Source organism: Misgurnus anguillicaudatus, chromosome 8 (assembly GCF_027580225.2).
Source record: "Misgurnus anguillicaudatus chromosome 8, ASM2758022v2, whole genome shotgun sequence".
Taxonomy (NCBI): domain Eukaryota; kingdom Metazoa; phylum Chordata; class Actinopteri; order Cypriniformes; family Cobitidae; genus Misgurnus; species Misgurnus anguillicaudatus.
The window spans coordinates 9,979,049-9,991,306 of record NC_073344.2 but is presented as its reverse complement, the minus strand read 5'-3'; the positions used below and the strand labels follow the sequence as shown (position 1 = coordinate 9,991,306).

The window sequence follows — 12,258 nt, the reverse complement described above, 5'->3', positions numbered from 1 at the left end:
GTGGGCAAATTTAAAGCAACTGGACTCTTATTATAATAATACGTATATTTATTTTTTAAATACTACTCGAATTATTATTTTTTGAAGTCGTCATGGGACTTTTATTTTTTAGTACTTTATTTTGTATTCACAGCAGTGAAGCTGGACTCGCCATCACATAATAAAACACATCATCGCTAGCTTCACTGTATCTACAGCAACTATGGCGGAGGTGAGAGAAACACAACAAATTAAGAATATTAAAAGTCACAGCAATATTTTATTAATTTAACTTCCGTTATTATTTTCTAATGTTTACACGGTAAAGTGATTTTTTTAACGTTAAGCCAAGAATAATTAGTAAACAGGTTAGCGCGCCCAATTTGAATGTTTTAGCAGCTAGCAGCTAACTTGTTGCCTGAGCGCCAAACTCACCTCCACTTCACTCCTTTTTTGCTTTTATTTAGAAACACTAATATTGCTTCATGAATTATTAAGTAAGGTTGAGTTAAATTTTGTTAAAAAATATAATGGTTATCATATTTACCCAGGGTTGTATATTAGTCATTAATTCTTATGTCATAATATCAGCTTTTTATTATTGTCTTATTTTTTCTTTTTCAAGCGTAACATGTAAAATTTTGGGGGTAATAATATTTATTTATTATTTCAGCCTCCCTTAAGTAACGTTAGTCCAGGGATTGAAGGTAAATATGTTATTTTTCATTTATTAGTATTAGTTTTATTTGCAGCTGTCAAATTGATTTACGTTGCTTTTTGTTCCCTAAACTGTAGCATATATTGCCTCTTTTATTTACTATTCAATATAATATTTTTTTTATTATACTGTATTATTTATTATGACTGTGTTAAGTAGGAGATGGTCCAATGGGCCAGGATGAAGACAAGGACTTTGATCCTACAGCAGATATGCTTGTTCATGACTTTGATGATGAGCGGACCGTAGAGGAAGAAGAAAAGCTGGAAGGAGAGACTAACTTCAGTGCTGAAATAGATGATCTCACTCGGGAAGGTCCATGTGTTAATTGTTTATATAATTTTCATATAACACATGGTATGGTGACTTAATTCCCTTGAACAGTCCGGATGAACTGTTAACTAGAACTCTGCATGGTTTTGTAGGAGGGTGAGATGCCCATTCACGAGCTTCTCAAATTGTATGGCTACAGTGCTGGTGGTTCTCCTGAGGAAGAGGATGAAGATGTTCAAGAAGAGGATTCTTCAGAGAACACTTGCAGCAGTAAACTTAAAGTAATGATTTATCTAAAAGAGTACTTTCATTTCTATTGATTCATGTTGGCATAAACATTGTAAATGTTGATGTCAGGAGGAGGAGAAGCAGGACCTTTCGGATCAAGAGGAGGACACTCGGTCATCCAGTGATGAGCCTCCATCCTGCAGCGTTTCACACAGTACAGCTCAACTTATCTGCTCTCAGCCATCTATCTATTTAGAAGGTACATTGTGTTTTTAATTCATTGCAACATAGTACCAACACAGTATCTTGTAGAACATAAAGATGATCGCTTGAAGAAAAACAGTAGTTCACACACACACAAAAAAGACAGTTCTTATACCATCCCAGATTTTTATGGCTTCCTTTTATATCCAAACACAAACAAATAATATTACATTAAAATGCTGTCATGTTATCTTCTTGTCTGCCAAAATTGCACATCCATCAAGTACTCCCAAACAATTCTAGTGGGTGATGCACTGAAGTGAGACAAAACATCTGTGAGGCACAGCAATGAACATCTTGAGCTTATTTAGTGAAAATGAATGTAAACAATCTAAACGTGATATGTTTAAATATGGCAGAATGTCACTAGTCCCTTTCACACATACAGTCTTTACTGGTAAATTACTGGTAAATTGCTGTTAATCATGTGTGAACAGAACCTTTATGGTAAATCAGTGCTGCCAATTTACCAGTAAGAGAGGTTGTAAGATTACCAGTAATTTACCGGTAAGCAAGCACTATGTGTGAACAAAAAATATAGATTACCGCATTTAGAACAGACGACTTGAGACCGTGCTGACAGCTTTGGGCCAATCATAAAGTTTTGATACAGATGACGCTGAAGTTAACATCCACATTTCTTCACCAAAGTTGTTTACAACAGCTTACCATATATTTGCAGAATTATTGACGTCATTAGCACACCCTCTGTGAAGCCTAATGTGCAAACAGTGCTGTTGTTTCCGCAGTTTGCGTTTGACTTCGCCTAATGCAATGTTGTTTGGTGACAAGCAACTTTGCGACCATCAGCATTTGCCACAGATGTGAAAACAACTAAATATGGACCGTGGATATGAAGTCATAACCCGCCAGTGTTTACAAATACAACACTGAGCTCACCGTGCACCAGATGTAACTTCCGCTTACTCTCTGAGTTTACAAGTATTTTTATACTGATGTGTCAATGATGTCTTACTGGTGAAAAGACGGAACGTCACCGAGTGTGTGAACAGCACATTTTTGTATTGACTGATAAATAAATTCTGGTAAATTCATGGTAATTTACCAAAATTAATGTGTGAAAGAGGCTGATTCTTTTGACTGGTTGTCATATGTGTGTATTTTGTCACTTGTCTTGCAAGAACCAATAAGATTTGATGTTGTCAGCGTGCAGCCATATTTGAACTTATCACACTGACCTCCGTGGATGTGTAAGATATCGATTACTCAAAATATTAATAGTTTTAGGGATCATTATAGTTCTGTGTAGGGCCTATGCCATAGTAGGCTACGCAACGGTTTTCATTCATACCTCTGCGTTGCTGTTCACGTCGACATGAAATTACACATGCAGACCGCTTGTAGGCAGTATCCACGCGTGTAACCCACAATAGCAGAGCAGCTAAAACTCACAAATGATGAAGAAACTTGTGCATGTTATTTGAGAAGACCCGCAGTGATTGAGGTAAATAGATAGATTGAGTTTAATATCGCATCTCAACTTGTCCCATTCTTGTTTTTACTGTCATAAGCGAAAATACGACACAGATATTTTTGACTTGTTGGAAAGGGATTCTAGCAGACCAATCACAGCGCTTGTGATCTGTTTAGCTTTGACGCGCCATTACATTTTGGGAGAGGTGCACGTCAGGCTATGACGTAGGCTACTTAGTAGGTTTCGTGTCTCTGCGTAGGCTACCCCGTACAATTGCCGCAGAAGTATACAGCCCGCTTTAATTTCAGAATTCATTTATTAACCAATTGAAGTCATTTGGATGGATGTCCTTCATGGTGTGATGTCATTTTGTTGCCAATACAAGATAACATAATGGCACTTTAATATAAAATTCTTTGCGTTTAACTGAATAAAAGAACGTCAAAGCCATTATAAACATACCTTGTTTTTTCTAGGAAACGCAGAGGATGAGTCTGAAGATGAAGAATATATTCCATCTGAGGACTGGAAGAAGGTAACATTCGTTGGAAGTCTGGACTCAGATGTGATGTTCAGCTAATGGTTAGGTATGCAGATGCTTCTTATTTACTCTGTTGTCATTCACAGGAAATCATGGTGGGTTCAATGTATCAAGCAGAAACTCCTGTGGGCCTGTGCAAGTATATGGACAATGAAAAAGGTACCAGCAAGTAGCCTGTATTAAAGAGACACTCCACTTTTTAAAAAAATATGCTCGATTTCCAGCTCCGCTAGAGGTAAACATTGGATTTTTGCAGTTTTGGAGTCCATTCAGCTGATCTCCGGGTCTCGCTGTACCTCTTTTGGCATAGCTTAGCATAATCCATTGAATCTGATTAGACCATTAGCATCGCGCTCAAAAATAACCAAAGAGTTTTAATATTTTTCCTATTTAAAACTTGACTCTTCTGTAGTTACATCGTGTATTAGACTGACGGAAAATTAAAAGTTGAGATTTTATAGGCCGATATGACTAGGAACTATACTCTCATTCTGGCGTAATAATAATGGACTTTGCTGCCGTAACATGGCTGCAGGAGGTGCAATGATATTACGCAGCGCCTGAAAAAGTCCCCTGCGATTGAAAGTTAGGGTTAGTGGTCTAATCAGATTAAATAAATTATGCCAAATAAATTATGCCAAGCTATGCTAAAAGTGGTATCGCCAGACCCGGAGATCGGCTGAATGGATTCCAAAACGGTATAAATCTAATGTTTTACTCAAGAGGAGCTGGAAAGTATTTCAAATATATCAAAAAAGTGGAGTGTCCCTTTAAGCTTATTTTTAGCTTTCTGTCTTAATAAGCATTTCTTTCTTTGTGTCCTTTGACTGTAGTGTATGAAGATGAGGATCAGCTTTTGTGGAAACCTGAGTTACTTCCAGAGGAACAAGTAGTGGAGTTTTTAACTGAGGCCTGTAAACGCACCGGAGAAGAGACTGGTGTCACTGCCATTCCTGAAGGATCTCATGTGAAAGACAATGAACAGGCAGGTTATCACAGAGGTTCTTTAACATCATACTTCTCAGGCCCTTTTTAAAAAAAATTAAATTTCTTTATTTATATTTCAGGCTCTATATGAATTAGTTAAGTGCGACTTTAATGCAGACGAAGCTTTAAGAAGACTGAAGTTTAATGTGAAGGCTGCCAAAGGTGAGTTTGTGTAGCCTACATGTATAAAAATGTGGCAGCTCCATGAGCAAAAGTTCCAAACGGCATGTTCTCCTCATATCCCTTGACATCAAGTATTGTTTTTCAGAAAGTTATTTTTGGGCTCAAGTGCAGAAGTCTGTGATAATGGAGCTCTCAGCATGCCAGTCAGGATTCTGAATGTGTTAACTAAAATCTCTCCTTCTCAGAGGAGATGTCAGTTTGGACGGAAGAAGAGTGTCGAGGTTTTGAGCAAGGACTCAAGGCATATGGGAAAGATTTCAGCTCAATACAAGCAAATAAGGTTAGTGCTCACCTTGTTCTAAAACAAACATAGATGAAATTCGACTGCCAGTATACAGTTTTTAGCATTTGAATATTGAATGACTTAACTAGAGTAATAAATCAGTCAGATTTGATATTATTCTTCATAAATTCAATTAGGTACTTATTGTTACAGGTGAGAACTAGATCTGTAGGGGAATGTGTGGCCTTTTATTACATGTGGAAGAAATCTGAGCGTTATGATTTCTTTGCACAGCAAACCAAGCTTGGGAAAAGAAAATACATCCTTCGACCAGGAGTCTCGTAAGTCGTAAAATACCATGTGGCACATTAAAGGTTATCAGTCAGAATCCTTTAATTAAACTCTGTGTGTATGTAGATTTCCATGAAGTTTGAGCTCACATCCTGCCTCGTGTTTGTATGGTATTATAGGGATTATATGGAGCGTCTTCTGGATGAGAGGGAGAGCTCGGAGTCCAGTGGATCTGCCTCTCCTCCTCCCTCCACTTCGAATAACAGCAAACACACGTCAGAGACAGACAGCGGCACAAACACTCAGAACGGTCGGTGCATCAATCTATCATATTTACAGATTTCTTTATGAAGCAGTAAGACAATCAAAAAGATTGTGAATTACATTGATTTAACCGCAGTGAAACGGTGGTATGTTGATGGAAAGTGATACATAAATGACTGCAACACCCTCAAGCGGTTTATTGATGTTTAGATATATTCAAAATTGGCTAGTCGGTGATCAGATAAATTTCTTTAGAGGTCTTTACATAAGGGGCATTGTTTTGTTTAAAAATTTCTACTGAAACAAAATGAACAAATGCAGTTAAACTTGACCAATAATTTTGATTTGACGTTCTACACATCTCTTAGCATGTAAATGGTTAAAGGCTGAGCTTTAAAGATGATACATTTTTAGAGTACTGTGCTATCTAGCAGCTAAACTAAAGCACCATGTAGTAACACATGCACAAAATGGGACTTTACATTTTATTTTAAAGGAATAGGCCATTTTCTTAAAAACAAATCCAGATAATTTACTCACCACCATTTCATCCAAAATGTTGATTTTTTTTTGTTAAGTCGAGAAGAAATTATGTTTTTCGGGGAAACATTTTAATGGACCCCAACACGTAATTGCCCTATGACATCGAAAGGTCACATGTTACATATATGAAACATACATTTGCGGACCATTTAAACAATAAACTGACACAAAGACTTTTAATTAGTATCATTCGACATACAACAACGTCGGAATGGTCCTCTTTCTCCAAACTTGTAAACACTGGGACGTAGGTGTTGGGGTCCATTAAAGTCCACTAAAATGTTTTCCTCAAAAAACATAATTTCTTCTTGACTGAGCAGGGAAAGACATCGGCATTTTGGATCACGTGGTGGTGGGTAAATTATCTGGATATTTTTTAAGAAAATGGACTAAACCTTTAATAATCAAAATAAGCATTTGACCCTAGTAAAATAGTTGAAATTGTAAGCTGCTTTACAGTATCCAAACCACTTGGTGCAGGAATATAGTGTTAAAGGAATATTCCATTTTCTTAAAAGAAAAATCCAGATAATTTACTCACCACCATGTCATCCAAAATGTTGATGTCTTTCTTTGTTCAGTCCAGAAGAAATTGTGTTTTTTGAAGAAAACATTGCAGAATTTTTCTAATTTTAATGGACTTTAATAGAACCCAACATTTAATACTTAACTCAACACTTAACATTTTTTTTTTCAACGGAGTTTCAAAGGACTATAAACAATCCCAGGCGAGGCGTAGGGGTCTTGTCTAGGGAAACAATTGTCATTTTTGACAAGAAAAAAAAAAACTTTTAAACCACAACTTTTCGTCAAGGTCCGGTCCAGCGCGACCTAATGTAAATGCGTAGTGACGTAGGGAGGTCACGTGTTAGATATATAAAACGCACATTTGCGGACCATTTTAAACAATAAACTGCCACAAAGACATTAATTAGTATCAGTTGACATACAACAACGTAGGAACGGTCTTCTTTCAAGACGCTTGTAAACACTGGGGCGGAGTTTCGCGTTCGTCCTCTGTGACCTCTTGACGTCACGACGTATTGCGGTGACGTAGTGAGGTCAGCTGGCGCATCACGACCGGATCTACACGACGAGAAGTTGTGCTTTAAAAGTGTATATTTGTTATTTTTATTGTCAAAAATGACAATCGTTTCGCTAGATAAGACCTTATGCCTCGTTTGGGATTGTTTATAGTCCTTTGAAACTCTGTTGAAAAAAACTGTTAAGTATTGAGTTAAGTATTAAATGTTGGGTACTATTAAAGTCCATCAAAACTAGAAAAATTCTGCAACGTTCTCCCCAAAAAACACAATTTCTACTCGACTGAACAAAGAAAGACATCAACACCCTGGATGACATGGTGGTGAGCAAACCATCTGGATCTTTCGTCCAAGAAAATGGACTAATCCTTTAAGGTAATGCACAGATAAACATGGCTCATCCTAATAAAATTTTTGAGGAAAACAATCTGTTTTATAAATTATCAAGTTTTATCAAACGTGGATTGTGGTATATGACATATTGTGTAACGTTAATAGATAAAATGTGTGTTAAAATAGCACATCTGCTGCTTTTACAGGCATAGGGAGGCATTGCACGGAGGAGGCGCTTGCCAGTGATAAAGATGATACATCTCAGACGAACGGCTCAATCACGTGTCCAGATATTTCCACAGCAAGCAAGCCTCCGCATCCTGACCCTGACTCCAGCAGCCCGAGCGCAGAGGTCACAGACATCATAGTAAAACAGAAAGAAGAAGAACAGTTGGAAAGACCTCTGAAAAGAATTAGGACTGAGACAGAACCCAACAGTGAAGAGGCTGTCGCCCACAATGAAACCATTTGACTCAAAAGCAAATGGCCAGAGAAAAGGCTGAAGGTCAAACCCGCAGGCATCAAACCTCTGGGTTTGATTCAGGGCGGTGTACCCTGTTTTAGCATGAAGGTAGCTGAGAGATGTTTCTGAATTTCAGGGATGCTAATGAAAGCACATTTGTATGTATGTATGTATGTACTGCCACTAATGTCGGTTCGTATCCCAGTCATGTTTATGGAAGGTTGAGATTCACGTTAGACCGTCATTTCACCACTGTCAACTTTGTAGCACTATTTATTATAGGTTAAGACGATCATGTTATTATGCTTTCTTTAGATGATTTCCAAAGGACAACTGACTGTATTTTGTGAAACTTTAAAATCATGTGCACAATCTTTTTCAAGCTGTAAGTGCACACTGCGGAAAACCTGCTTGATCTGAAGTACACTGTAAATATCCAAAATGTAAATTATTACAAAATACAACATTTTTGTATTTGGGACATTTTTTAAGTATTTTAGGCCATGATTATTGTAAAAAGGTTATTTTTTTCCTGAACACTTTATAGCATTCCATTCTTTAATTTTTGAATTTCCTGTTTGACCAAAGTTGAATGGTTACGTAAGTCATTTAACACTTGCTGAAAACCTTTTTCAGATTTCCTCTTTATATGAAATATTGTCATATTTTTGTATTTGATAGCTATTTATTTTTTTTAACCAAATTTTGGTGATGCATGAGGCCAGAATACAGAGTATATTTGTACAGACTGGAGTGAGGAGAATTAAATGACAAAGACATGGTGAATGGTGCTATTTATTGTTTTTTCCTCTCGCTGTAAGGATGTCATCTTATTCTTAAAATAGTGTATTTAAGTTTGTATAGAACCTTAATTGATGAAAGGATTCTACAGTTACTTTAATTTGTTGTTATATGTGTATGCTTTGGCTCAGGACTATTTCAAATGTAGTGTCAGAAAATTTTAGAAAACGTCTGTTTTAATTAATTAAACCCAAACTGCCTACCCAAGTATCATGTTTAATCTTTTGGATTACTTGGATTTATATTTAAATCTTTTTTGTATTTTAAATAGCAGGTCTTTCTGCAACCAATGATTGACCTTCATTTAGATCAAGGGTTCTCAATGTGAGGTCCTGGTGGTCCTAAATGCTTAGCCAGGGGGTCCGTAAAATAATTTGTAATAAATTATAGCCAACAGTTTACTTAAAAGGGTGTTTGTAAGACTGACATGACACGTGTCATGACCATGAAGGAGATTTTATGCACGTTTATGACAACTGTCATTAAGTGTGATTTGTTCAGATATTTCATTTTTAATGCAAAGATGACATTGTTTGAGATGTCTTTGTTATGGTAACTTGTGACAACTTGACATTACCAAGACAACATAACCGACCACTTTTTACCAGTGATACAAACTAAATTTGTCATTAAAATGTCAATAAGTATTAATGCTCTGTCATATAGTTTTATAACAGCATCATGAATATTCTTCATAATGTTTTTTTTACGTGTCCTTCCGGTGTTAGAGAAATTAAATTCATTCAATAATAATAATTAAAATTGATTTATTGCATTTGGATAGCGATTCACCTAAAATAAAATAAAAACTACAAATAATGGGTTTAGCCATGCAACGTTGGGTCCATAGCGCTGAAAAACAGTTAATTACATTAAATTAATTCAATGTTTTGTTAATTTTTTTTCTATGTCAGAAAATTTCAGAACCCTCTGTGTGAGGAAGACCAAGTTTTGTTAGCTGTCAGTTTTTTATGTATTGTGCATATAAATAAAGTTAAAGGGATAGTTCACCTTAAAATAAAAATTCTGTCATCATTTACTCATCCTCATGTTGTTCTAAACCTGTATGAATTAATTTTTTCTGATGAAAACAAAAGAAGATAATTTGAGAAATGATGGTAAACACACAGCATATAGTGTCCATTGACTTCTATAGTAGGAATAAATATTTTGGAAGTATTGTGATAAATGATGAAGAAAATATTTTGATAAAAGATGGTAAGCACACAGTTGATGGTACCCATTAAATTCCATCATATTTTTTTATTCCTACTATGAAAGTCAATGGTCACTATCTGCTGTGTGTTTACCATCATTTCTCAAAATATCTTTTTTTGTGTTCATCAGAAAAAACAAATGCATACAGGTTTAGAACTTGAGGATGAGTAAATGATGACAGAATTTTCGTTTTAAGGTGAACTATCCCTTTAAGTATAATCTTTTGATGTGTCTGTTGGATTTTATTAAGGTATTTAAAATTATTTGACATAGTATTAACACTTAATGATATTTAAATGAAAATAAGTTTAATGTAATGCTAACACATAAAGCTAGGCAGTTTCTTAAGTTTGTGTTTATGAAAGATTTATGACAAGTTATGATGTATTGGTTTATGTCAAACTGTCATAACAATCTCATCTTTGCTTTAAAAATGACATAATTGAGCAAATGACACTTAATGACAGTTGTCATAAACGTGCATAAAATCTCCATGTTCATGACACGTGTCATGTCATGAATACTAACACCCCTTCAAGTAAAGTGTTACCAAATGATAGTGTTGTATTATTAAGAGGTGGCTGTTTAGATCTAAAAACCATGTCAGTCTTGCTATTATTGATTTTGGAACGTTCAGTCCAAATGTAATTTGAAAACAACTCTTAAAAGTTGAATCACTATAAAACAAGGTGTAAAAATATGCTTTAGGAATATGCTTAGATAAGGGATCTGCACCCTTTTTGTGACCAAGGGCTACCACAATGGATAAAACTAGAGTTCTACTTTTTGATATAGTCTACTCAAAACTTTTTTTGTTTTACTAGTTGATTTTATTTTATTTGTTGATATGTTTTAGTATTGTTTAAAATGTTAACATATGTAAGCCAAGCCAAGCTAATATGAAAAATATGTAATAAATAAATATTACAATTGAGACTATAAATAGAATGTGCTTTGGTGGGCACCTCACACCGCGGGCACCACGCCGAGACCCCTGGCTTAGATTTTAGGAGGTCCTTGGAATTTGTTTTTACATTCTGTGGATTTGGTCCATTCATATGGCTGGACAGAAGGTGTCACTGTTGCTCTTCATACAATAGGAAACAAAAGTATCAGTATTGTGTGCCATTCAATAGATATTTTAAGTACACTGTCAGAAATAAAGGTGCAAAACTCCCTTTGCACCTAAGAATTTCATTTTAGTACCCCAGAGGTACATACTGGGACCAAAGAGAGCTTATTAGTACCTCAAAAATACATGTTAGTATCTTACAGATATGTAAACATTTAGTGCCAGTATGTACCTTTATCTAATGGTCCATAAAATTAACTTTTTAAAAGGTGCTGCCCCATTGACAGGTAGGGTACATATTTTGACTTTTTTCTAACAATGTAGGTCCTTAAGGTACGGAAATCTACCCAAAATTGTATTGCGTTTTAGGGTACCGCTCCAGTGACAGTTTTGTACCTTTATTTCTGACAGGCTGTCAAAAGATTAATCGCGATTATCAAAATAAAAGTTTGTGTTTACAAAACACATGTGTGTGTACTGTGTATAATTATTATTTATATAAAAAAACCACACACAATCATGTATATATTTAAGAATTTTTTTTATATTTATATATAAAATATTTATATATAATATAAATGCAAATATTTCTTAAATATATACATGAATGTGTGTGAATTTATATATACATAATATTTACACACAGTACACACACATATGTTATGTAAACACAAACTTTTATTTTGGACGCGATTAATCTTTTAACAGCCCTAATTTTAAGTAGTAGACTATTACAAAGGACAAGGTAACTTGCACCTTCTCATTGGCTCGATATAAACAATAATTTCATAGGGAAAAAATCAATGGTCATTCTAAACATAGAATTTAAATGTTTGTTTTGTGTACAACGTGCGGACTTTCTGAAAAACAGCTATGTTTAAAGTTGTTCTTGTTTTAATAAATTATAAATTAAAATGTATTTAAAAGTAAATCTTAAATCTTTCTATACTTAATGGCCTGCAATTTTGCACCCTACTATCCTACAAAAACACAGTTTTCTCACAGTTTTCGAGTATCTTGCATACTACGTTGCTCTCTGGGATGTTTTTCTTACATTAGTAAGATTTTGCTCAGCTCTGCTTATGAAAAAATGTATAACTACATAACATCAAGCTGTAAGGTTAAAGACTGGAGAACTTAAAGAGCGGAATGGAGGCAGAACATAATTGTGCTGTAAGAACAAAACACTGCAGAAATGTTCCTAGAATACTAAACACAGAGTTTACTGTTTGCCTTCACAAAACCAATGCAGCTTTGTTCTGCAACCATGTCTGAGACCCTGGGGAACACTTGTGGTTCGAGATCCCTCGGCTGCTGACTCCATTCATCGGACGGGTGTCGTTTGTAACTATAGTCTAAAAAAAGGATGTGTTCATTAAATGTGTTATCCAAAATGTGT

The 12,258-nt window shown here is 35.3% G+C and overlaps 1 protein-coding gene across 4 annotated transcripts; it reads left to right on the top strand.

The window, feature by feature from the left end:
• Nucleotides 1–98: 98 nt before the first annotated feature.
• mier1a (mesoderm induction early response 1a, transcriptional regulator) lies at nt 99–8,777 on the top strand. 4 transcript variants are annotated; one of them, XM_073870272.1, is made up of 13 exons: nt 99–211; nt 653–686; nt 857–1,010; nt 1,125–1,251; nt 1,328–1,457; nt 3,374–3,432; nt 3,525–3,597; nt 4,272–4,423; nt 4,506–4,587; nt 4,794–4,888; nt 5,045–5,172; nt 5,302–5,432; nt 7,512–8,777. In XM_073870272.1, exons 1-13 carry the CDS (start codon nt 203–205, stop codon nt 7,775–7,777), a joined length of 1,440 nt encoding a protein of 479 aa, XP_073726373.1. In that variant the 5' UTR covers nt 99–202; the 3' UTR covers nt 7,778–8,777. The 4 variants fall into 4 exon arrangements, with proteins under 4 accessions (XP_073726373.1, XP_073726371.1, XP_073726372.1 ...); XM_073870270.1 differs by having other exon boundaries at nt 101–211; nt 854–1,010; XM_073870271.1 differs by having other exon boundaries at nt 101–211; nt 854–1,014; nt 1,129–1,251.
• Nucleotides 8,778–12,258: the final 3,481 nt, after the last annotated feature.